The 26,922-nt window shown below is 42.4% G+C and overlaps 1 protein-coding gene across 1 annotated transcript in view; it reads right to left on the reverse strand.

Moving 5' to 3' along the window:
• Positions 1-26,922, reverse strand: part of MTUS2 (microtubule associated scaffold protein 2) — a 505,095-nt gene that overhangs the window by 458,711 nt on the left and 19,462 nt on the right. Inside the window, 1 exon segment of the mRNA XM_040422442.1 lies at positions 14,629-14,866. Within this exon segment, the coding sequence (XP_040278376.1) occupies positions 14,629-14,866 (238 nt within the window).

Raw genomic sequence — 26,922 nt, forward strand, 5'->3', positions numbered from 1 at the left:
AATGGAAAAAGAAAAAAAGAAAAGAATGCAGTGCAGGATAGGTCATCAGTATCTGATCGTTGGGGGGTGACACCCTGGACCCCCGGCGATCAGCTGTTTGAGAAGGTAGCCACGCTCCTGGAGCTGCTGCAGCACCGCTGCCTTCCCAAAACAGTTGAACGGTGGGGGTCCAGGTGTCGGACCCCCACCGATCAGATACTGATGACCTATCCTGAGGATAGGTCATCAGTATAAAAATGTCGGAAAACCCTTTTAAGCCCCAAAATATCTGCCTCCTTGAAGGGGCAAAGTAGAGCTTATCCTTATAGAAGGTTACCCTGACATACAGATTTTAGGATGCATCTCTCACTAGCTTATACAAAGAAGAAAGACGTTTCTTGTAGTATGGTACACTTTCCCTCAAAGGACATACAGTAGATGTACAGAACAAAGCACTGGCACTGTATAGTAGATATGAAAGTACATCTTGAATTAAAGGCTTTGCACTATATTCTTTTGAAATCTGACTCAATGGTGTTTAACATGAACATATTAACGAATAAAGGCAGAAAAAAAATTACTGCAAGTGTATAAACATATAATTAATATTTATGCTAGAAAATGTAAAGCATCCTTTCCTTGAGATGAGAAGTGATGCGGATCATACAGAATCTGCTTTACTTGTTTCTTTCATGTGTCTGTCTTTAAATTTGACTTTCATAAACATGCCTGAAGGACACAGGGATGATCTGAGTGTAAGTGAAGATCCTTTACCTGTAATTCAGACCAGGGTTTTAAAGGAATATAAAGCTCTACATACCTCAATGATCAACTGTGATCTGGGTTCAGTTCTTGTACAGCACGACCACCACCAAATACAGGGAAATTCTTGAGGAAAACTTTAGTCTGTCATAAATTTGAGATCTACAGGGAGGTTTACCCTCCCTCCAGGTCTCAATTACCCTAAACATACTGGTAAAGCTACACTGGAATGGTCTAAGAGGAAACATGTAAATGTCTTGGAGTGGCCTACTCACAATCCAAACCCCAATCCAATGGACACTTTGAGGCATGACTTGAAGACTGCTGTACGCCAACACAACCCATCTAAATTGAAGAGCAATTTTAACTGGAAGAATGGGTAAAAATCCCAGAGTCGAGATAGGCCAAGTAGAGATGAGAGAATTGATACTAAACAAATCAAATTTAAGTTCCCAAAAGATTTGGTGTCCAACTAATCCAAATGTTTGGGGGATTAGTCCACAAAAATCACAAAATATTTTGCACCTTCAAAGTCACAGGCATGTTGTAAAACCCCTATTATTCCTTTTTTTTTTATTCCGGGTTGCAATGCAACAAAGCTGGCAAAAACCCAAGGGGGTGAATACTTTTGCAAGGCCCTGTATTTTTTATTAAATTTTTTCGATTTGAATATTATATGGGGAAAAATTGCCACAAATATACTTAAAATTCTAATGCATTTTTTGTTCCATTTGTAATTTAATGGCATATATTTGACAAACCAAAGTTTTACTCTTCTGTGTATAACCATACCATACTAACTATGTGCATTTTGTTTACATGGCGATGTCAAAAATTTCCAAAGAGCAGGGGGCTGTAGGAAATAAAGAAACCTCCCCATTCACCTTTTAAATGTACCACCTCCTGCTTTTCTGCCCTCAGAATAGGCCAGTGTGCTACTATTGCCCCATAAACAGTACATTTCCATTACGGTAAGTTCACACATAGGTATTGGTATTTTGTGCCGTTTTCTGCACGTTTGTGGTTTTAGTGACTTTTTTGCTGTAAAAACACCAGCGCCAAATGTTAACTGAAAGACTACGGAAAATATGCCAGACGCACAAGAATTTTTTTTCTTGCTACTGTCCGTTTTGTTAATTAGGTGGCTTTAAAATGTCCAGCATGTTGAAGCTTTTGGCATTTTTTCTGATGTTTTGACATCTCCTAATTTATAAGGGGGGATGCCAGAAAAAAATACATGGTTCACATAGTTTATTAGGAAAAACACCTCTAAAAAAGGCTATAAATACTGCATATAGCAATGGCACTTTTTGAGGGAACAAAAACTCCAGAACAAATTTGTGTGTGAACTTTACAATTTAGAATTAAATCTGTTCTCTCTTAGTCCTATCTGCAGCATGGTTATGGGGATTCACCATCCTGCAGGCTGATGAGATAGATAAAGCTTTTATTGAATAGAAACTCTAAAAAAGATTGCCCCTAAACTCCAACTCCCTGTGTTAAGTTTTATTTACAGATTGCATAGAAGCAGGAAGTAGCTGCTAACAGCACTAATGGAAAACAGATTTACATTCCAAATCATAAGCTTCCTTTATGTCTCTTATGTCCCTTAGAGCAGCACAATGATGGGGATATAGCAAGCAGATCTCCTAGGGAGTGACCCCCCAAATGTCTCTCATGCATCTTATAGTGAGAGATAAAAATATTTTGTAAAGGCCAAGAGGCTGTGCTACAAATCTGCTCAACTGACACTCAAAAGCGCTCAGCTCTAGTTGTAGACACAGATCCAGGAGAAGTATATAGTGGGCTCAGCATGCATGTTGGTACTTGCATCCCTGGATCCGATGAAAGCTGTCACGACACCGGACGGGGTTAAAAGCAGAGTGTGCCTGGCGTGCATGCTGTACCTGCGCTCCCTGGACTTTGTGTGGCTATCATGGCCCATAACAGGTAGGTACTAGTGTTAGGGACCACTCATAGAGGCGACCTTGACGTGGTGAGTGGCTTATTACGCTTTGGCCAAAATGTACACCAATGCCTCATTTAACATCCAGCATAGAGGCAGGGCAGAGTGCTGGTTGCAGAGTGCTATTGCATTTGTGTTTTTGCATTTACAGATCTAGTAGAGTTTGCTCTCGAGAAGAGAGGAAGATCTAGGCCTGTTATATAATAGGATTCCAGACTTGGCGCTCAGGTAATGGACATAAGGAAAGGCAGACAGCTAAACTGACCAATTAAATCTATATCATGGAATTATATATTCCTATGAAGTCTATAGGGCAATTACATGTTAGAAATCTACAGGGGGCACAATAATGCCTGACAGCTAATGGCCCACAAATTATCATTATGTGACAAAAAGCAATTGGACAGACACAAGTCTGGGAGCAATAAATGTCAGTGAATACTAATAATGCAATTAAATCTTACTCTTTACTCCAAGCATAAACATTGTTGCAGTACTGAAAAGACAATGATTACATTCCTCTTATAATAATCATAATAATTTTCTGCAATTGTCTGCGGCTTCTTACTGTGAGACACTCTCCTGTTTCGCGGTCCACTGGGCCCCCCAGGAATTCTCGTGGGGCTCGGCCTGCGGGGGACCCCATTGGAGTAGCGGGTCAGGTCACGCATGTGCCTGCGGAATCTTCGGTTCCGACTCCTTTGCAGGGCGGACGCGGTTCCGGCGTCGGTGCCGAAGCGATCGCGTATCCATGCTGGGCCGCTTGAGCGGCTTGAGAGGAGGTTCGCAAAGGGTTACACGGCCGAACGTACGCACATCTTATTCGCTACGCCGGCCGCTGATGGGAAATATACCTGGACATAAACTCTAGTAGATTAGAGGGCAGGCATGGGTTAAAGGGAACCTGTCACCTCCCAAAACCATCCCAAGCTGCCAGCAGTACCTGCGTGTAGCCAGCAGTGTGTTTCTGATGATGCCTTTCTTCCTGAAGGCAGATGCAGAAAAAGTACTGAAAACGTTGTTTTATCCCCTGACCGGCGCGCTTCTCCACACATGCTTGAGGTCAAGGGGGCAGCGGCCTCCTTGCTTCAAGTCACGGTACCCACGCCCCCTTCCCTGCCCCTTCACTGTGACTGACAGTGCTTATGCAGAGAATTTGCCAAAGCCAGCCGGCTATCAGTCACAGCGAAGGGGCAGGGAAGGGGGCGTGGTTACTGTTACTTGAAGCAAGGAAGCCACGGAACAGTTTGTCTCGTGTTGGACCTAGGATCGAACCCTGGAAATGTCTCGTCCCTAGGTACTACATTACACGGACTATTTCTGTGCATATGAACTTTGGCCTGGTCTGGCTGTCCCTTGTGAGTTTTCCTGCACAAGTTATTATTTGGATTGATTACCTGCATATGATTTCTGGTCTGGACTGTACTGCCGTCATTTAATAAATCCACCAATGTTTAAACTCTAGTTGTTTGGGGTTCTGCACGATTACAAAACAGTGGGACCCAACCTCCAGTTATCATGGATCGTATCCAGCAGCAATTTGAGAAATTGACCGGATCAGCCAATCGCTTGGTCCAACAGAGGATGAACATCTCTGCTGTAAATCTCAACAAGATCCATGCACAACTGGCAACAGTCGGGGACGATGTTAAACTCCTCTTTTAGGGAGTTCAGGGTTTGCCCGACCCGACTCCAGCAGAACCTTCAGTGGAACCCAAGATACCGCTACCTGAGTTTTTTTCGGGAAATAGGCAAGAGTTTCTCAACTTCCGTGATTCCTGCTATTTATATTTTGAATTACGTCCTGCATCTTCGGGGAATACAAAACAGAAAATCGGCATTGTTATGTCCCTATCGAGGAAGGCTCCACAACGTTGGGACCCAGCTGGAATATCTCCAACAAGAACGACGCCCAGCAGAGGAATTTTCTGCAGAGTTCCGTCGCTGGGCCACTTTTACCAACTGGGGGATGCCGTTCTCCGGCACCGGTTCCGGTTGGGACTATCTGACCCTGTCAGAGACTTTTTATTATCTCTACCATTCCCACCATCACTAGATGTGGCAATTCAGCAGGCAATCGACGCTGATCGCCGAATTCGGGAACGTCGTCTTGAGCGGGCTTCTCGCCCTGTATCATCCAACCCATCTCCAAGACCCAGTAAACCGGCTGAGGAACCCATGGAACTGGGGTCCTCTCGTCTTACCCCTACTGAGAGGGCTCATCGCCAAAACGAGGGTCTTTGCCTATATTGTTGAGGACTTGGTCACCAGCTAAAGAGATGCCCATTATTCCTGCCGGGAAACGACAAAGCCTGGTGGGAATCGAGGAGAACCCCCTAGGTGCTCTGCTGCCTCCTCTTAAAAGAAGTCGACTTCTCATACCCATTTCTATTGAATAGCAAGGGAAGGAAGATTCTTTTTCCGCCTTACTTGACTCGGGAGCTGCCGGAATCTCTTCCCTGGTTTGACAGTTACAGATTCCAGTCGTTAAGACGGAAGCAGCCATTTCCATCACCGCTGTGGATGGGTCTCCCCTTCAAGAAGACCGGTCGTTGTGGATGACACCCGGTTTGCAGGTAACGGTGGGGGCTGGTCACCGGGAGGTCCTAGGCTACTTTCACACCTGCATTAGGTGCGGATCCGTCTGGTATCTGCACAGACGGATCTGCACCTATAATGCAAATGATTGTATCCATTCAGAACGGATCAGTTTGCATTAGCATGAAAAAAAAAATTCTAATTTTTTATATATTTTTTTCATGATAATGCAAACGAATCCGTTTTGACTTACACTGAAAGTCAATGGGAGGTGGATCCAGTTCTATTGCACCATATTGTGTCAGTGAAAACAGATTCGTCCCCCTTGACTTACATTGTAAGTCAGGACGAATCTGTTTGGGTCCGCATCGTCAGGCGGACATCAAAACGCTGCAAGCAGCGTTTTGGTGTCCGCCTCCATAGCGGAATGGAGGTTGAACGGAGGCAAACTGATGCATTCTGAACGGATCCTTATCCATTCAGAATGCATTGGGGCTAAACTGATCCGTTTTGGGCCGCTTGTGAGAGCCCTGAAACGGATCTCACAAGCGGACCCAGAAACGCCAGTGTGAAAGTAGCCTTAAACCTTTTAACCCTGGACATGCCATCCACTCCTGTGATTTTGGGTCTCCCCTGGTTGAGACTTCATAATCCAGTAGTGGACTGGCACTCTGGACAAATTTCCCAGTGGAGTTCTGATTGCCTCACTAGGTGCATTTGTCCGGAGTTGCCACTGGCATCCACAAAAGTTCTGAGTGTGTTACCTAAACATTATCATCGCTTCCAGGACATGTTCAGCCCACAGGGGGCTGATGTGTTACCTCCTCATAGGCCATATGATTGTCCTATTGATTTGTTGCCAGGTACCATGCCACCCAGAGGACATCTGTATAATCTCACTGGGCCTGAGATTCAGGCCCAGCAGGATTATATAAAAGAGAACCTCGATAAGGGTTTCATTCGACCATCTACTTCTCCCACAGGAGTGGGTTTCTTCTTCGTGGGGAAGAAAGACGGCGGATTGAGACCCTGTATCGATTTCCGTGGCCTCAATTCAATTACGGTGAAGAATCTGTACCCTCTTCCACTTATTGAGGACTTATTCTCTCAGGTGACGGGGGCCCGAGTCTTCACCAAACTCGATTTGTGGAGTGCATATAATTTGGTACGCATTCGTAAGGGTGACGAATGGAAGACCGCATTTAACAACAGGGACGGGCATTATGAGTATCTCTTAATGCCTTTCAGTCTCTTTAATGCCCCTGCGATCTTCCAGGAGTTCATTAATGATGTCCTCCGGGATTTCTTGAGTAGATTCGTGGTCGTCTATTTAGACAATATACTAATCTACTCATTGGACCCGCAGACTCACCGGGATCATGTGTGTCAGGTTTTCCAGAAGCTGAGGGAGAATCGCCTATAGGCCAAACTCGAGAAGTGTCTGTTTGAGGTGAGAAAATTGCCCTTCCTAGGGTATATTGTCTCTGAACGAGATTTGGCGATGGATCCATCCAAGCTCTCAGCTGTTCTGGATTGGCCTTCGCCTAAGGACCTGAAGGGATTACAGCGTTTCTTAGGTTTCGCCAACTTCTACCGCAAATTTATTAAGAACTTTTCTGCGGTGGTGGTACCCCTCACGAACCTCACTAACAAGGAGGCGAACCTATCTAAGTGGACGAGAGAGGCTGGCAAAGCCTTTGAGACGCTGAAGCAGGCCTTCTGCTCCGCTCCAATCCTCATTCATCCAGACACTTCTTGACCTTTTTTCCTCTGGGTTGACGCCTCTAAAGGTTGGTGTGGGTGCGGTTCTCTCCCAGTATTCTGGAAATCGTGAGAGGCTCCATCCTTGTGCATTTTTCTCCCGGAAACTCTCACCAGCCGAATGCAATTATGAGATCGGCAATAGAGAGCTTCTGGGAGTTAAGTTGGCATTTCAAGAGTGAAGACATTAGCTAGAGGGTGGGAAACATCCCATTGCGGTTTACACCGACCACAAAAACCTCTAATACATTGAAGGTGCCAAGAGGTTAAATTCTTGTCCATCTCGTTGGGCATTATTTTTCACTCGTTTTAATTTCCGGTTAACTTACAAACCGGGACCCAAAAAATGTCAAAGCAGTTGCCGTCTCCCGTTGTTTCCCAGAGGTCTTTTCGGTACGTGACTCTGAGCCTGAGCCCATCATTCCTGCGAGGTGCTTCGTAGCCGCAGAGAGCCCTCCTAACAAACCTGAAGGTCGGCTGTTTGTGCCTGTAAACTTCAGGCTCAGAATCATACAACAGTTACAAACCGGCTCGGTCCGCTCCCTCTGGTACTTTGCTTCCGCTGCCTATTCTTTCGGCCCCCATGGCCCCACGTGTCCATGGACTTCATAACAGATCTGCCTAGGTCTTCCGGTTGTACGGTAGATTTCTAGTGGTGTTTTAGTAAGATGGCCCATTTTATACCACTGGCTGGAGAGCTGGCAGATCTGTTTGTCAAACATGTCTTCCGATTTCATGAGGCGCCGGAGGATATTGTTTCAGATAGAAGAGTCCAGTTTATCTCCCGGTTTTGGCGTTCTTTCTGCTCTCGGTTGGGGATTAGGCTGTCATTTTCATCTGGTTTTCACCCAGAGACCAACAGGCAGACAGAGAGAACGAACCAGACTCTGGAACAATATCTCCAGTGTTTCGTGTCAGACGGCCAGTAGGAATGGGCAGCTCACCTCCCCTTTGCGGAGGTGGCTTATAATTACTCCGACTATGCCTCTACCAAGATGTCTCCGTTCAGGTGCATGGGGGGCAGTTATCCAAGACTCTCCTCTCTGGTAGGGGCTTCCACTGACTCACCGGTGGCTGACCAATGGTTCTAGGATAGGCAACCCATTTGGTTGTTGGCGCGGCGGAATCTTCATAGTGCGGTGGCGCAACAGAAAAGATTTGCTGATCGTCATCGCACTGCAGAGCAAGAGTTTAAGGTAGGAGATCCAGTGTGGGTCTCCACCCGGAACATTCCCTTGCGCCAACAGTCTGCCAAACTGGGGCCTAGATTCATTGGTCCATATCCGGTGACACAGAAGATCAATTGGGTGACTTACAAGGTTGCTCTTCCTCCATCGATTCGAGCAGTGAACACCTTTCATGTTTCACTGCTCAAATCGGCAGCCGAGTCAGCTCCCTTCATTCAAACTCCATCTCCAGTGGAGGTTCAAGGGGAGCCTGAATTCGAGGCTAATAAGATTTTGGACTCCTGTTTTGTCCAGAGGTCCCTCCAGTATTTAGTGGACTGGAAAGGATTTGGTCCAGAGGAGAGATGTTGGGTACCTGCCCGCCAGCTTCAAGCGGATTAATTAGTGGCAGCTTTCCACCGTGAGAATCTGGGGAAAGCCCGTTTGGTGTCTTCTGAGCCACCTCCTTGAGGGGGGTAATGTAAGACACTCTCCTGTTTCACGGTCCACTGGGGCTCCCAGGAATTGTCATGGGGCTCTGCCTGCGGGGGATCCCATTGGAGTAGCAGGACAGGTCACGCATGTGCCTGCGGAATCTTCGTTTCCGACTCCTTTGTGAACGTCCGCATGCACGCTTGAGAGGAGGTTCGCAAAGGGTTACGCGGCCGAACGTACGCACATCTTATTCGCTACGCCGGCCGCTGACGGGGAATATACCTGTACATAAACTCTAGTAGATTAGAGGGCAGGCATGGATTAAGTGATCAATGACCAGCCAAGGCCGCACAAGTGTCAGGGATTAGGATAATCATATGGCCTAAGAGGGATATGTGTGCAGACATAGCTTATATACCCACCAAGGCAGCTGACAACACGTGACTTCATGAACTACCTGCTGCCAACATCAAATGTACAGTAGGAAGTGGTCATATATTAATGTGACTAGGTTGTGTATAAGAAACTTTGTAATTTTTTTTTATCAAAGAAAAATGCCTTATTCTAGAATTATCAGCTGATTTCTTCTTCTCTGCAATTTGTGAGTAATCCATCTTGTGAGACCAAGAGGTGCTGTCTGATAACTGAAGGATCAGATTACATCACCAAATATTTTTTTTTTAACAATCTCTATTATTTCCATTTCATTGTTACAGAGCGACAGAGAGAGAAAAAAAAAGAAAAGAACATCTTTGAAATCCCATCCGTTAAACCATTTAAACCAGTCCTTATCATATTTTGAGAGAATTCCATACACCTTAAAGATCAATCCCTTAATACATTTAATATTCTTTATCTCAAAGATGAAAGGACATTTTTAGATCCAAGTTCTTTTTTTGATTTCCTCAATACGTAGCATAATTGGATATAAAAAAATTATTATAATCTTTGGGACTCTGATAGACCAAATAAACGTTTTACATCTACAAAATTAATAATATTTCCTTCCTCATATACATTCGCAATATTAAGATCCTATTTTTCCAAAAGAAACCAAGATCTGAATTGTGTACAAGACCTATAAAGTAATTATCCCATGAAGGTGAAAAATGGAATGAACCAAACAGTCCAAAATATTTCCTTACCCACTCTGTTTCAAACCTGCTTCTAATAATTGAAATACAGAATACATATTTAAACTTTTCTTAAAGTGACTTATACTACTACTATTATACTACTACCTAAGAAATAATTCCAGAATAGAATATACCTCAACTGCGCCGCCACATAATAAAACCTAAACTTAGGAATACCCAAACCACCTATTGCTTTATGTAACTGATAAAAAGACTCAACCTAACTGGATTTCCCTTCCATATTAAAAGGATTAGAAGCCCGTCTATAGCCTTAAATACATTATCTTTAATCCACTGTGGAGAGTTTACTAAAACATACAATATACGTGGTAATACAATCATATCTATCACTGCAACTCTATCCGTGAATCCCAAAGACCTCCATGACCTCATTTTTTTCCTTAAATCCTCTATGACTGTTAAAACATTTAGTGTAACGTATTGTGCAGGAACCCTACTCACTTTTATTCCCAAGAACGTAAAGTGTCCACCCTATTGAACCACTGAAAGGTGTTAATGGTACTTTTCCTAATGGCAGCAATAATGATTTTCCTTTATTATATTCTAAACCAAAGACTGCAGAAAATATAAAAATCAGTACTCAAAGACTCTGATGTCCGCTTAAAAAACAAAACAATGTTGTCCCCATAAAGTAAAATCTTATTCGATATGTTGCCAAATTCAAAGCCCTTTATACTGTTATCCTCCCTAATAGATATAGCCAAAGGTTCTATAATGATGGAAAATAACACGGGAGATAATGGGCATCCCTGTCTGGTAAAATGTTCGATCCTAAAGGGTGGGAATATTACCTAATTTGATTTAACCCTTGTTGTCGGATTATAATACAGTATCTTTAGCCATCTTATAAACTCTTTTGGAAAACGAAAACACTCCAAAACATTCCAAGGGCTTTGGAGATATCCGAAGGATCATCATCTTGGGCACCCCCAAAGACTAAACATAACTGTAAGTTCATTAAAAGACATCTAAGATTATAACTGGTAGACTTGTTATGCATAAACCCATTTTGATCACTCTATATAATGGCGGGAATTAGTCTTGACAAGTGGCTAGCCAAAATTTGGGCCAGCAGCTTTGCATCCACATTTATAAAAATAGATTGGCCTAAAATCTCCTAGATTATCTTGAACTTTATCTGGTTTCGGTATTAACGTTTTTAACATATCACTCCATGAAGGGGGTATTTTCCTTGTTGAAATATTTCTTGAATTACCTCACAGAAAAATGGAAGAACCTTATCTACTGGAATGCCATCTGGGCCTGGAGATTTATTAGTTGAACTAACAGATAAAGCCAGCCTCAGTTCAGCCAGGGTAATTTGGATCGCTAATTCTTCTGCGTCATCTAAAGACAGGACTGGAATAGTAATGCTTTAAAAAATTAATCTAACTCTATCAAATTAATATTGGAAACAGAAGCGTAACTAGCAGCAAAATGTTCCTTAAACATGTATACTATCGTGATTATTAGCTATTTTGTCCTCTCTATTCTTAATAAATTCAATCGGATTTTTATCTTCCTGGTTTTTAATAATAGTTGCAAGCTATTTACCTGATCTACTTCCTTCCTTAAATCTTAATGAGCCTTGACATAACTGCTGCTCATATGCCAAATGTTGAAGATAACTATCATATTCCCACTAGTGTTGAGCGTGAATATTCGAATTGCGAATATCGCCACTTCGAGAATTAGCAAACATTTAGAATATAGTGCTATAAATTCGTATTTGTGAATAGTGTTGAATATTCTAATCGCAAATTTATCGCAAATTTATTGCGAATATCGGCACTTAGCAACATCCCTAGCGACCAATAGGAAAGTTGCCTACCCCTTAGTGTTGATTGCGAATATTCTAATCGGAAATTTTTATCGCGAATATATTACATTGCCGATTTTCGCAATCAAGTAAACAATGACTGGAGATCACAAATTCTCGAATTTGCAAATTTATAGCGAATATTAGGCCAAAAATTAGCGAAATATTGGAAATTCGAATATTGCCTATGCTGCTCATTACTAATTCCCGCTGAGTTTCATACGATCTCTTTAATCCCTGTAGAAACATATAGGCCTTCAAAAGCTCTTAATCTATTCCCCCAAGACATATCTCCTACAACTGGCCTCTTTCTTTAATTTTGTAATCTCTGTATAATAGATATCCCTAAGATAGGCCTTTAGAGTCTCCTAAATCATATTCTATGATGCAGAGCCCACATTACACTCTAAAAAAATGTGATATTTCCTTATATATACAGTACAGACCAAAAGTTTGGACACACCTTCTCATTCAAAGAGTTTTCTTTATTTTCATGACTATGAAGGCATCAAAACTATGAATTAACACATGTGGAATTATATACATAACAAACAAGTGTGAAACAACTGAAAATATGTCATATTTTAGGTTCTTCAAAGTAGCCACCTTTTGCTTTGATTACTGCTTTGCACACTCTTGGCATTCTCTTGATGAGCTTCAAGAGGTAGTCCCCTGAAATGGTCTTCCAACAGTCTTGAAGGAGTTCCCAGAGATGCTTAGCACTTGTTGGCCCTTTTACCTTCACTCTGCGGTCCAGCTCACCCCAAACCATCTCGATTGGGTTCAGGTCCGGTGACCGTGGAGGCCAGGTCATCTGGCGCAGCACCCCATCACTCTCCTTCATGGTCAAATAGCCCTTACTTTCAAAGTTTTCCCAATTTTTCGGCTGACTGACTGACCTTCATTTCTTAAAGTAATGATGGCCACTCGTTTTTCTTTTCTTAGCTGCTTTTTTCTTGCCATAATACAAATTTTAACAGTCTATTCAGTAGGACTATCAGCTGTGTATCCACCTGACTTCTCCTCAATGCAACTTATGGTCCCAACCCCATTTATAAGGCAAGAAATCCCACTTATTAAACCTGACAGGGCACACCTGTGAAGTGAAAACCATTTCAGGGGACTACCTCTTGAAGCTCATCAAGAGAATGCCAAGAGTGTGCAAATCAGTAATCAAAGCAAAAGGTGGCTACTTTGAAGAACCTAGAATATGACATATTTTCAGTTGTTTCACACTTGTTTGTTATGTATATAATTCCACATGTGTTAATTCATAGTTTTGATGCCTTCAGTGTGAAATAAGTCATGAAAATAAAGAAAACTCTTTGAATGAGAAGGTGTGTCCAAACTTTTGGTCTGTACTGTATATCTCTGGCACCTATCAAAGCAAGCCACCCTTTATAAATCTTAAACAATACTTGACAATTATAAAACCAAGAGGGATCGAGTTAGACAGAAACAGGGGAGTGATCTGATAATCCTCTCAACTCATATTTCACTTTAGTAATCAAAAGATTCATAAGATCATTGGCTAAGGCCAAATCAATCCTAGATAAGGAATTATATGTAGATGAAAAGCAAGAAAACATATGTTTTCCCGGATTTAGCCTTCTCCAAATATCTGTCCATCTATGCCCTTTCAAAAAACAGCCAAACCCAGTAATGGATGAACTATCCTTTCTAGATTACCCTGCTCACCTACCTAATTTACCATCAACCAGATTATTAACGTCTCCTAGAAGCAAAACTAGACTTGGCAATAAACTAGCCACCCAATTATTAACTTCTAGCTGAACAGAGACAGGGAGGTGGAATATAAATAACTACCAACTTCTCAACCCCTCAAACACACCATGCAGTCAAATAAACCTACCCAACAGATCAATCTTCGTCAATTGCACCTCTACTTTCAACGACTTGTGCACTAGAATACTGACCCCCCCTAGAATAAGATGAATATGTTGAGTGATATTATTTTCCTACCCAGGACTTTTATAACAACTGAACTATCTCTGGTAACAAATAACCGCAGGATTGTAATTATTTAGCAAGTTAAATATCGCCAATCTTATTCCTTTGATGCCTAGAATATTCCAGAATTAAAATTTAATTATAATTTGTTAACTATAGAAAAGAGGAGAAAAAAATATATATCTTTTGTTACCTACTTTTGCTCCATTTGCAGTGGCTAAACCCTGCCCACCATCAAAACCCCCACACAATCTGTACTGCATAGACTTATATCTATGGATTCCCCAACTAAATTCCTTCACCCCTTGGCCTATAGTTCCTCCTCACTACAACCCCCCCCCCCCCACACACACACACCTTTGACTGCAAACCCCTTGCTATTTTGCATTATAATATAAATGATATACAATTCCTCCTTTCCATTATGTACTATTCTCAATGTAGCAGGAAAAATCATATTCATATAATACTTCATCTCCACCTGACACAGTCTTTTCTTTACATCATTGAAAGGCATTCTTTCTTTTCTGGTATTATCAGAGTAGTCAGCCAATAACATGATTTTACATCCATTAAATTCTAACTGCTTTTTTTCTCTTGCTAATCTCAGCAAACCGTCCCAGTCTTTAGCATTCAATAATTTACATAATCAAAAGTTTATGGAGAGGGGAGGGAGGGAAATAGTGAGGAAGTGCAGAGCGAAACAGGGAGACAGACATCACAGGAATGATTCAGCAGCAATATCTAAGCTCAATAGTCAATACTTCTCTATATGCTGCTTCCGAGTGGTTGTGAGTGAGTGAACGAGTGAGAAACAGTTAAAAGGCAAAATCTGCTGTCTAAATGTGTATACTATGGGGAGAAGATACTCTACACCCACCAGTTTAGAGACAACTTAGAATTAGAGATGCAGCATGCATAGGAAAAAAATAACTGAATCCCAGATACAAATTATGCAATGACTGATATAGTGCTATAACTCATGTGTATACATATAGCTTCTTCTGAAAAGTCATATGAAAGGATGGGTATGAAGCTTAATTTCCAACAGATGGAATAATAATAGAAATTTACCTGGTGTTTCTGAGTTAAGTGCTCCAACCGTGGTGACCAGTTCCTGCTGAGGTATTGTGGCACTAGATGCACGTTGACTTGCAATCAATATCCTGCTCTTTGCAGATGGCAACCTGGAGACGGCACCTAATCCAAGCTGTGGTCTTAGGATCATGGTGGATCTGTAGAAGCTCGGTGGGACTTCATAATGAGTAAACGATGAGGGACAAAAGTCATCTTTCCTCTGCCTTTCACCTGTCTATACACAAGAAACACCAGGTATACAGTTTAATGTATCCAAAGAGCAACTGAAAGAATATTACATTTCATTTGTCCTTGAAGCAAAGAATAACCCAGCAGGTGACTGGTGACTACTGAGCAATTTCATCACATTTCTTTTCAGGATTAGACATTTTTTTATTTGACTTTAAGACCTCTTAAGCAGCTAGAGCGTGATCTTGACACTAGGATATCGGCTCAGTACCTGATGGAGTCTAAATAATAGACTGTGGTATAATATTTATAAAGAAATTATCACAACAGTAGAAAAAAGAAGAGTTACAATGTATTTTCTCAGTATGATATACATAGGGTGCATAAAATATATTTAAGGCTAGTCTCTCTGCTAGAACAGCCTGCCAGGATTCACTGGATCCAGCACGGCCGGATGCAGACGCAATGTCAGCCGACCCCATTAAGTATAATGGGGTCCGGCGGAGATCTAGCCGCATTCTAGCAGGCAATGTGGAGAATCGGCCAGATACAAACCACTGCATGCAGTGGTTTGTGTCCAGCCGATTCCCGGCATTGTCTACCGGAACAGCCTACAGGAATTCACACCAGAGTCAGCAATAGACTTAGTTAGCCAAGAAAGAGTCAGCAATATTTTTTGCGTCTTTATTAATGCATTCTGAGAGCAGTAACTTACGTCTGTCAGCCTAGCCATACGATGGCTTGCATTTTGGGAGACCAGTTGTATTTTTGAATGCTATTATTTTGGGATATAATAAATTTTTGGCAAGAATAGAAGGAAAGAAACAGTAATTCTGTGTTTCCTCTCAATTTTTTCATACAATTTATTATATGATAAAAAAAAATAAAAAATGTCTTTATCTTACAGGTCAATACATTTATATTGGGGTGACAGAGAGAGCACCAACCCTCTGTTAAGCGTTATAGGTGGTACAGTTGCATCTGATAGGTTAAATGGATGAGACTGGTTATCACCACTGTAAACACAATTCAACAGCACTCTGAAAATATAGAATATATGAACCAATGCTATATTCACCATATAAATGAATATGAGGTACTTAGCAAATATATATTGATCAAAATATTTTGTGCCCATCCACCACAGCAAGGTGACCTCTTTCTGGGTGGGAACCTACTCTATGTGATACCTCTCTCTGTGCCAACTGACCTCTTAATTCAGGGAGAGTGGTGTACAACAACATATACTGCACTAATTAAAAACAGCCTGTGGAAAGGATGCGTTAGTTAGGGGTGCAAGAGTGCACCCACTGCACCACCAGTATGATGTAATACTATGGTAGCTTGCAGGAACGACCCACTCCTTATTATGTTATGGGGTGGGAAGGGATGAAATTAGGTCTACCATTCAATGATGATTTATTAGTTAAAGGTGTCCAGGACATTTATGTGAAGGTCTATTCCTATGATAGGCCATCAATGGTGGCATACTTACCATGGAAGCATACAACGTCACTGCTAGAGGCCCAGCAGTGAGAAGATGCTCTGAACTTCTTTTTCTGTTTCTAAACATAAAACCACATAATTTTCCTACAGCCCCCACAAGGTAGAGCTCAGTGCATAAAGATTTGTACAGCTTCTATCGAGTTCAATGGTAGCTGCATGAATCCTTATGCACCGAGCTCCCCCTAGAAGTGACTGTGAGGGGAAGCAAGAGATTTATCAAAGTATTGATGTCAATATTGTACACTGAGAAATATTCTGTTCAGAATAAGCACCATATTTATAAACCACTGTTCCATTTTTTCCGACAGACATTGGGGAAATTGGGCAAAAGCCTGCATTTTTATATTGAAATAAAGATGTGGAGCCTTTATGATATCTGTGTATGGGAATCAATGGGAACTGCACAGACAAAGCTGTACAAAGTGGCCATGGCACTCACTAAAGCACTGTGGCCACTCACAGTTTATCCCGACACAGTGTCAAGGGCTGTATAAAGCTAAGCAGCACTACTTCAGAAAACAATGACAGAGCTGCGATGCTTCAGCATGTGCCGTGACCTCCTAAAATACATGTTTATACCAGTTCGGTCTCCATTTTTGTCATAAACCTTCATATTCCCTGAATAGACATAGGAAGAGATTTATAAATCTGCATGTGCAGACTCTAGCTTTTGGTATATGGAGGGTCAGAATTTCACCTACCGTAATTTATTAAAATGCAATTTGTAGACAAAAGAAGATCCTGGATTTCTCCGTCACCATAGGATAGTGAACACTGTCTAAAGAGAAGTAGCTCAGTCCTATAGCTGTAGTTGATCCCTTTTAGATGGTCGGTAAAGTAGTAATTTTAAGATGGCTTATCAATTCAACTCCGGTGCATTTATTATCCCTGTACTATGACATCACTGTGCTCGGCAAGGAGCTTCTTGTACCGGGGAACGATATTTTATTTTTAAAAGAGTTACACTAGAGGAGCGCCCCTAGTTTTTTCTTTATTATCCCTGTACTGTGACATCACTGTGTTTATTATCCCTGTACTGTGACATCACTGTTAGAGATGAGCGAATCAAAGTTAACGAAGTGGAATTTGATCTAAATTTCAGAAAAAATTAGATTCACACCGGATCCAAATTTCCTCACGCTTCGTGGTAAGTTACAAAGCGTGAGGAAATTCGGATTCGGTGCAAATCAAATTTTTCCTGAAATTTAGATAAAAAATTCCACTTTGTCAACTTTGATTTGCTCCTTTCTAGTGACAACCTACTAGGACCGTAATGAGTTACTCCCAGTCCATCTAGCTGCTGTTTGTGCTGCACACGGCGGTTACTCTGGATATTAGATGGTGGTCAAAAAAAGTGACTTGACTGTGTATATGGTGATGCACTCACCTATTATTGCTGTGTAGGTGGGCATTACAAGTTTAAAGTGGTTTTCCAGGCTCCTGATATTTATGCTTTATCCAAAGAAAAGTTCACGAATATCCAATCATTGGGAGGCCGACACCCTGCACCCTTTTCGCTATTCTCTGCAGCTTCTGGCTCTGGAACTACCTCTTGAATGCAACAGAATGCAAGGCCTCTGCCAGGTTACTGTAATTCAGCTCCCACTCACTTAAATAACACGAGGTTTGAGTAGGGAAGGTGTACCAGTTGATTTCCAAACCACTCAACTAGTTGAGGCAGGCTCAGGAAACAACCAGGAAATGGATAAAAGAAGCTTTATTGGTGAGTAATTTTCAAAATAGACAACGCATTTCAGTGTCCTGGGACTCCTTTATCAAGTCTTTTGGATGGATGGATATGATAGATGCTGGTACTCAGTAACATTTGCACTGTTCCTATTGCGAGGTGGCCGGTGGTAAGGGCTTCTATACATGCTGCAAGGGGTGATGGATGACAGGGCAGAAGCAACTAGTTGAGTGATTTAGAACCCATCGAGTACACCTTCCCTACTCTTGTGATATTCCTACAGCTGGGTGGCGACCTTTGCCCGGAGGATCTCATCCAAACGCATTGTCACTGGCTGCAATGACCTCATCATCTACACCTGAATCGTACATCTCCAACGCACTTGCCACCATTAGGCGGGTGCAATGAGTGAAGTGAACACATAGGCCCCTTTCAGACGGGCGTTGCGGGAAAATGTGCGGGTGCGTTGCGGGAACATGCGCGATTTTTCAGTGCGAGTGCAAAACATTGTAATGCGTTTTGCACTCGCGTGAGAAAAATCGCGCATGTTTGGTACCCAAACCCGAACTTCTTCACAGAAGTTCGGGCTTGGAATCGGGGTTCTGTAGATTGTATTATTTTCCCTTATAACATGGTTATAAGGGAAAATAATAGCATTCTGAATACAGAATGCATAGTAAAATAGGGCTGGAGGGGTTAAAAAAAATAATCACATGATCCATCACCATGGTAAAAGATCATGTGATGGATCATGTGATGCCCGGAGTGACGTCACCACAGGTCCTTTTCCTGCAATCAGCAAAGAAGGAGACAGAAGAGAAGGTGGCTGCGCGAGCAAGTGGATTAAGGTGTGTTCAATATATATATTTTTTTTAACCCCTCCAGCGCTATTGTACTATGTATTCTGTATTCAGAATGCTATTATTTTCCCTGTGACATGGCACCCAAGAACTATTCCAGCAAAATATACCGTACCCCCCAAAAGCCTAATGGTGCTCTTTCCCTTCTGAGCCCTGTAGTATGCCAATACAGCAGTGTACAACTACATGTGGGATAAAAAAAAATGTTTAACAAATTGTGGGGTGCTTTGTGAAGGGTACCCTTTGTGAAAATAAAAAATGTAAGGCTAAAGAAACATTTTATTTGAAGAAATTAAATATTTCATTTTCACAGCCAAGTGTCTATTAGGCCTTGTTCACACTTCATTTATTTGTCAGTTTTTTCCATCAGTTATTGTGAGCCAAAATCAGTAGTGAAGCTTACTCAGAGATAAGGTATAATATAAAGATTTCCTCCTGTTTTGTGTTTTTGAACCACACTTGATTTTGGCTCACAATAACTGATGGAAATAACTGACCAAATAACTGAAATGCAAACGCGACCTAAATTGTATGAAACGCCTGTTGAGTCAAAGCAATCCCTACATCCCTCAAAAAAATTCCTTGATGGGTGTTCGTAAAATGTGGAAACTTTTTGGGGTGTTTGTACCATAGGGGTAACTCAGAACTCTTCAAATGCATCATATTGCCCAAAAACCACTCCAGCAATATTTGATCTCCAAACACCATATGGCGCTCCTTCCCTTCTGATCCCTGCCGTGTGCCAATGCTGAAGTTTATGACCATATGTGGGATGTTTCTATAAACTGCAGAATCAGAGTCATAAATATTGAGATTTGTGTGTTTGCTGTGATACATAAAAAAATGGATTACAATGGCACAAAAAAATACATTTTCAAATGTCACCTCTATTTTGCTTTAATTCCTGTGGAAGACCTAAAAGATCAACCAAGTTTCTAAAATCAGTTTTGAATAATTTCTGGGGTGCAGTTTCTAAAATGGGGTCATTTATGGGTGGTTTCTATTATGTAAGCCCCTCAAAGTCACTTCAGAACTGAATTGGTCCTTTGGAAATTTTCTTGAACATTTGAAAAATTGCTTCTAAAATTCTAAGCCTTCATATGTCCTAAAAAAAAAACATAGTAACATAGTTTATAAGGCCGGAAAAAAAAATGTGTCCATCAAGTTCTGCCTGTAATCCTGCAAGTTGATCCAGAGGAAGGCCAAAAAAAAACAACTGTGAGATAGAAGCAAATTTCCCCACTTAAGCGGAAAAAAATTCCTTCCCGACTCCAATCAGGCAATCAGAATAACTCCCTGGATCAACAATCCATTTCTAGTAGCTATAGCCTGTAATATTATTACACTCCAGAAATACATCCAGGTCCCTATTGAATTCCTTTATTGTACTCACCATCACCACCTCCTCAGGCAGAGAGTTCCATAGTCTCACTGCTCTTACCATAAAGAATCCTCTTCTATGTTTGTGCACAAACCTTCTTTCCTCTAAACGCAGAGGATGTCCCCTCGTCACAGTCACAGTCCTGGGGATAAATAGATGATGGGATAGATCTCTGTACTGACCCCTGATATATTTATACATAGATATTAGATCTTACCTCAGTTGTCTTTTTTCTAAAGTGAATAACCCTAATTTTGATAATCTTTCAGGGTACTGTAATCCCTCCATTCCAGTTATTATTTAAGTTGCCCTCCTCTGAACCCCCTCCAGCTCTGCTATGTCTGCCTTGTTCACAGGAGACCAGAACTGTACACAGTACTCCATGTGTGGTCTGATTTGTAAAGTGGTTGGACTATGTTCTTATCACAGGCATCTATGCCCCTTTTGATGCAACCCATTATCTTATTGGTTTACACAGTTTAGTGTCATCTGCAAAAATTTATATTTTACTGTGCGAACCTTCTACAAGATCATTAAAAAATATATTGAAGAGATTAGGACCCAATACTGACCCCTGAGGTACTCCACTAGTGACAGTGACCCAATCTGAGTGTGTACCATTCATAACCACCCTCTGTTTTCTATCACTCAGCCAGTTACCGTATTTTTCGCTTTATAAGATGCACCTGATAAGATGCACATAGGGTTTAGAGAAGGAAAAAAATAAAAAAATATTTGCGACCAAAAGGTGTGCTAAAATATGTGCAGTACATGGGCGTATTCCTATGGATGAAGGGGGTTATGGTCACATTTAATATAAACACTTTGGCCAATTACAGTAGAATCCCTGGACAGTGTTTATATTAAATGTGACTATAACCTCCCTCATCCATAGGAATCCACACATATACTGCAGTACATGGGTGTATTCCTATGAATGAGAGGCTTAATAGTCTTATTTCATGCATATTTAGGCTCCTGAGCTCCCCTTTATACCCTGTCACTTACCTAGGAACTTCAGGTGTAGACAGTCCAGGAGTCCCAACTGATAGCACTGCTGCTGGTGGATCGGAGGGTCAACACTCCCTCCCTCCTTCTTCCTCTTATCCTACAGCAGCTCAACATGCAGGGTGGCACTGAAGAGGAGAGGAAGAATCGCTCCTCCTCTGCCTTGGAGCGTGATCCCGGCTGCAGAGGACAAGACATGCAGATTGGCTGCATTCAACTTCAATGGCTGCCTCCTGCCCCACACTTCTACTAGAGGGTGCCACTTCACTTGCTGGTGGTGCGCTCCTGGTTATGAGCCAGCAACGTGCCGCCACCCTGCCTGCCATCTTTTTCAACAGTGGGCCGGGCCCCGCCTCTTGATATGTGCAATGCGGTGCCTCACTCAGCCCGCCCGTACTGCAGCCATGTTTCTGGGCAGGTTCACTTTATAAGATGCACTGACCTCCCCCCCCCCACTTTAAGGGGGAAAAAGTGCGTCTTATAAAACGAAAAATACGGTACTTACCCACATACAGACATTTTCCCCCAGTCCCAGCATTCTCATTTTATATACTAACCTTTCATGCGGTACAGTGTCCAATGCTGTGGAGAAGTCCAGATACACGAGAAGTCCAGATATACGACATCCATTGACTTGACATTTGCAAAATGATGCAAATATGAAGTAGACCTATGGTGAATGTTAACTATTTTGTGAGGTATTGCTCTCTGTCTTAAAAGCAGAGAAATTCACATTTGGAAAACTGTAAATTTTTAAAATTTTTCCATAAATTGCATTTTTTTTTTACATATGAAGCTAAGTCCTATCACCCCACGTTTACCACTAACATGACGTACAATGTGTCATGAGAAAACATTCTCAGAATCGGCTTGATAATTAAAAGCATTCCAAAGTTATTGCCACAAAAAGTAAGTTTCGGCCCATAAGCTGAAAACTGGCTGTGTCCTGAAGGGGTTAAAGGGAATCTCTCATCGGATACCTCAGTAATAAACCAAGTGAACTGGTAGATTAATTATGGTTTACGTTTTTCAAATGTTTTTGTTCCTATGCAGATTTGCAAATCTGTTACTGAGGAATCATGTTTTTGTGATATGCGGATGAGCTGTTTGGTGCAACGTGGGCATTACCATTGCATCTTGTTGCACCAAAAGTTTCACTCCTTAATGTTGACAGCAATGTCCCTCAGCTGAGAGTGACAGGTCCAGGCTGTTAATGTAATCTCGCCTGACCGTGTGTTCTCGCGCATGCACAATGCAAACTGCTTCTGCCCGGGCAAGCATCAGGCTTGTACTGATCATGCACCAAGCGCCAGTGAGCATGTGAGAAGAAAAAGGCCAGGTTCCCAGCCTAGCCCAGTCATTCACCACTGGGGGTTGAGACTATCCACAATACGGAGCATAGGTTTCAGTGCTACGAGGTGCAAACAGCGACACTTGCGTTGCACCAAACAGCTCATTTGCATATCACAAAAGGTATTTTTTCTCTGCAACGAAGGCAATGGTCTGCACGGGGACAAGATTCCCTTTAATGCCAATTCTCACTGACAAATCACAGACAGTAACTGCTCAGATCATTGCGTTTATTGGTAGTTAATATGCTGTGAAACGACCTGTGATAATGTAATATAATGTAGTATAATGCTCATCATAGGAACCACAACCGTGCAGTGATTGAAACAAAATTGCAGTGTTATTTTCACTATGGCAATCAAGGGAAACGGCTGAGAACATTGACTTAATACATAATATCACAGAAATATGGCAAATGAGTGCAGGTGCGGAGGAAAAATCCCACAGATCATTTGTCCCTATGCAAATCTTATGTACAACCTGGAAAGTGACAGCTTGAGCTGCCATTGCTCTTCTGTCTTTACCTTCTGGCTAGGAGTGTTTTCTAGGAATCCTCCACCCGCCCCTGAAAAAATGTGTTTGGTTCTTGCTGTTTTCATTTAGTTATCTGTGGTAGTTGCAGAAGTGAACATGTCGTGTGTACAGTGTGGTCAGAAGGTCATGAGAGCAAAGAGGTCCATCACTTTGAGATATCAGGTCGTGCAGAGAAGATACAATCTCAATGCTCTCCATCTAATTCAGAAAATACGTCAAGTACATCAAGTACAGTTAAAATATGCACATTTAAACCCCACCTTGAGATCACCAGGGAATGCCCTCAAGGCACCCTTTAGCAGGACGGTTTGCAGGATTGTCGGGAGTGTCAGGACTGTTTGCAAATATGGAACTTGGTCATTCACACAGCATGATGCTGTCTTGCATAAACATTAAAGGGGTTGTCCCCGATTGATTTGTGATTCTCCCAGCTGCTTGGTTACGGTTCTGTGGCCCTCGGACTGTCTTCATTGTACTTCTGGTCCACACATGTAAACTGCCTGAAACAACTGTCTGCAGATGAGGTGCTGGCTTATTTAATGTCTGAGTCATGTCTCAAGGCCTATTTAAAGGGTCGAAAATTGACTTATAGGATAGCTGCCTTACATCTGATGGCATTAGAGGCAGAGATTGTTAAGAGCTCATTTGTATCACTTTCTTCCTAGGACAAGTTTTATGTACGAATAGGATGGTGGCAATTTTATTTCCCCTAATTATTGCTCCCTAGACAAAATGAGCCATTATATACGTATAATGAAAGGTAGCATTGTAACATAGTTTATAAGGCCAAAAAAATACATCTCTTCATCCAGTTCAGCCTGTTATTCTGAGAGTTGATTGAGAGGAAGGAAAAAAAAAACCTGTGAGGTAAAAGCCAATTTTCCCTACTTAAGGGGAAAAAATTCCTTCCCGACTCCAATCAGGCAATCAGAATAACTCCCTGGATCAACGACCCCTCTCTAGTAGCTATAGCCTGTAATATTATTACGCTCCAGAAACACATCCAGGCCCCTCTTGAATTCCTTTATTGTACTCACCATCACCACCTCCTCAGGTAGAGAGTTCCATAGTCTCACTGCTCTTACCGTAAAGAATCCTCTTCTATGTTTGTGTACAAACCTTCTTTCCTCCAGACGCAGAGGATGTCCCCTCGTCACAGTCACAGTCCTGGGTATAAATAGATGATGGGAGAGATCTCTGTACTGACCCCTGATATATTTATACATAGTAATTCGATCTCCCCTCAGTCGTCTTTTTTCTAAAGTGAATAACCCTAATTTTGATAATCTTTCAGGGTACTGTAGTCCAACCATTCCAGTTATCACTTTAGTTGCCCTCCTCTGAACCCTCTCCAACTCTGCTATATGTGACTTGTTCACAGGAGCCCAGAACTGTACACAGTACTCCATGTGTGGTCTGACTAGTTATTTGTAAAGAGGTAGGACTATGTTCTCATCATGGGTATCTATGCCCCTTTTGATGCAACCCATTATCTTATTGGACTTGGCAGCAGCTGCCTGACACTGGTTTCTACAGCTTAGTTTGCTGTTCACTAAAATTCCTAGGTCCATTTCCATGTCAGTGTTACTGAGTGTTTTACCATTTAGTATGTACGGGTGACTTGCATTATTCCTTCCCATGTGCATAACCTTACATTTGTGAGTGTTAAACCTCATCTGCCACTTCTCTGCCCAAGCCTCTAATCTATCCAGATCCCTCTGTAGCAGTATACTGTCCTCTTCCATGTCAATTACTTTACACAGTTTAGTGTCATCTGCAAAAATTTATATTTTACTGTGCAAGTCTTCTACAAGATCATTAATACATATATTGAAGAGAATAGGGCCCAATACTAACCCCGAGGTTCCCCACTAGTGACAGTGACCCAATCTGAGTGTGTACCATTAATAACCACCCTCTGTTTTCTATCATTGAGCCAGTTACTTACCCACATACAGACGATTTCTCCCAGTCCGAGCATTCTCATTTTATATACTAACCTTTTATGTGGTACAGTGTCAAATGCTTTAGAGAAGTCCAGATATACGACATCCATTGATTCGCCGCTGTCAAGTCTAGAACTTACCTCCTCATAGAAACTGATTAAATTAGTTTGACATGACCGATCCCTCATGAAGCCATGCTGATATGGCGTTATTTGCTTATTTTTAGAGGTGGGACGACGAATCCAAGAATCTTGCTGGATTCGAAAGATTCGTGGACTCGAATCCTGACCTCATTTTAAAAATTCAAATCCAACGAATCTCGGGCATAGTCATCTGTATCACTGTCCTCAGAACAGCGATACAGATGCTTTGCCTGTGCTGCAGCAGGAGAGGGAGATGAGTGTCTGCTGGGACTCAAACCCACGACCTTCTGTATCAGAAGCAAGGCACTTACCCACACAGCTATAAGAGTTGCATAGCCACTGACTGAAAAAATGAGACACTCAGCTCTACTATATCTCTATACATAATATATGACAGCTGCCCCAGCACACTCAGCTCTGCTACATCTATACACATGACAGCTGCCCCTGCACACTCAGCTCTGCTATATCTATATATCTGTAAGTATTACTATACAGTAGATAGATATATAGAGATATAGCAGAGCTAAGTGTGCTGTGGCAGCTGTCATGTGTATAGATGTAGCAGAGCTGGGTGTGCTGGGGCAGCTGTTATGTGTATAGATGTAGCAGTGCTGAGTGTGCTGGGGCAGCTGTCATGTGTATGGATGTACACTGGCTATCAAAGCTATAACAGAGTCTACAGTAGAAGTCTCATATTTTTTCAGGCCATGGCTATGCAGCTCTTATAGCTGTGTGGTTAAGTGCCTTGCCTCTAGTGCAGAAGGTCGTGGGTTCGAGTCCCAGCAGAAACTTTTCTGAAATACACAAGCACTGACTCCATATATGGACATACAGCGCGAGACACAGGCCAGAAGAGGCCTGCATCGCATCGCTGACATGGAGGTAAGTGTTTTTTTTTAAATACCGGACTGTTACTGCCACATGGGGGGAGCGGGAGGCACTTGATACTGGCACATGGGGGGGGGAGAGAGGCACCTGATACTGGCACATGGGGGGGTGGGAAGGAGAGAGGCACTTGATACTGGCACATTAGGAGGGGGGGAGATGGCACTATGATACTGGCACATTGGTGGGGGGTGGCACTATGATACTGGCACATTGGGGGGGAGATGGCACTATGATACTGGCACATGGGGGGGTGGAGAGAGGCACTTGATACTGGCACATTGGGAGGGGGGAGATGGCACTATGATACTGGCACATTGGGGGGAGATGGCACTATGATACTGGCACATGGGGGTATGGAGAGAGGCACTTGATACTGGCACATGGGGTGGTTTGGCACTATGATACTGACACATGGGGGGTGGGAAGAAGAGGGGCACTTGATACTGGCACATAGGGGGGAAGGAGAGAGGCACTTAATACTGGCACATTGGGGGGGAGATGGCATTATGATACTGGCACATGGGGAGGTGGGTGGGAAGGAGAGAGGCACTTGATACTGGCACATTGGGGGGGATGGCACTATGATACTGGCACATAGGGGGGAGGAGAGAGGCACATAATACTGGCACATTGGGGGGAGATGGCATTATGATACTGGCACAGGGGGAGGTGGGTGGGAAGGAGAGAGGCACTTGATACTGGCACATTGTGGGGGAGATGGCACTATGATACTGGCACATAGGGGGGAGAGGAGAGAGACACTTAATACTGGCACATTGGGGGGAGAGGAGAGAGA

Source organism: Bufo bufo, chromosome 3 (genome assembly GCF_905171765.1).
Source record: "Bufo bufo chromosome 3, aBufBuf1.1, whole genome shotgun sequence".
Classification (NCBI taxonomy): Eukaryota; Metazoa; Chordata; class Amphibia; order Anura; family Bufonidae; genus Bufo; species Bufo bufo.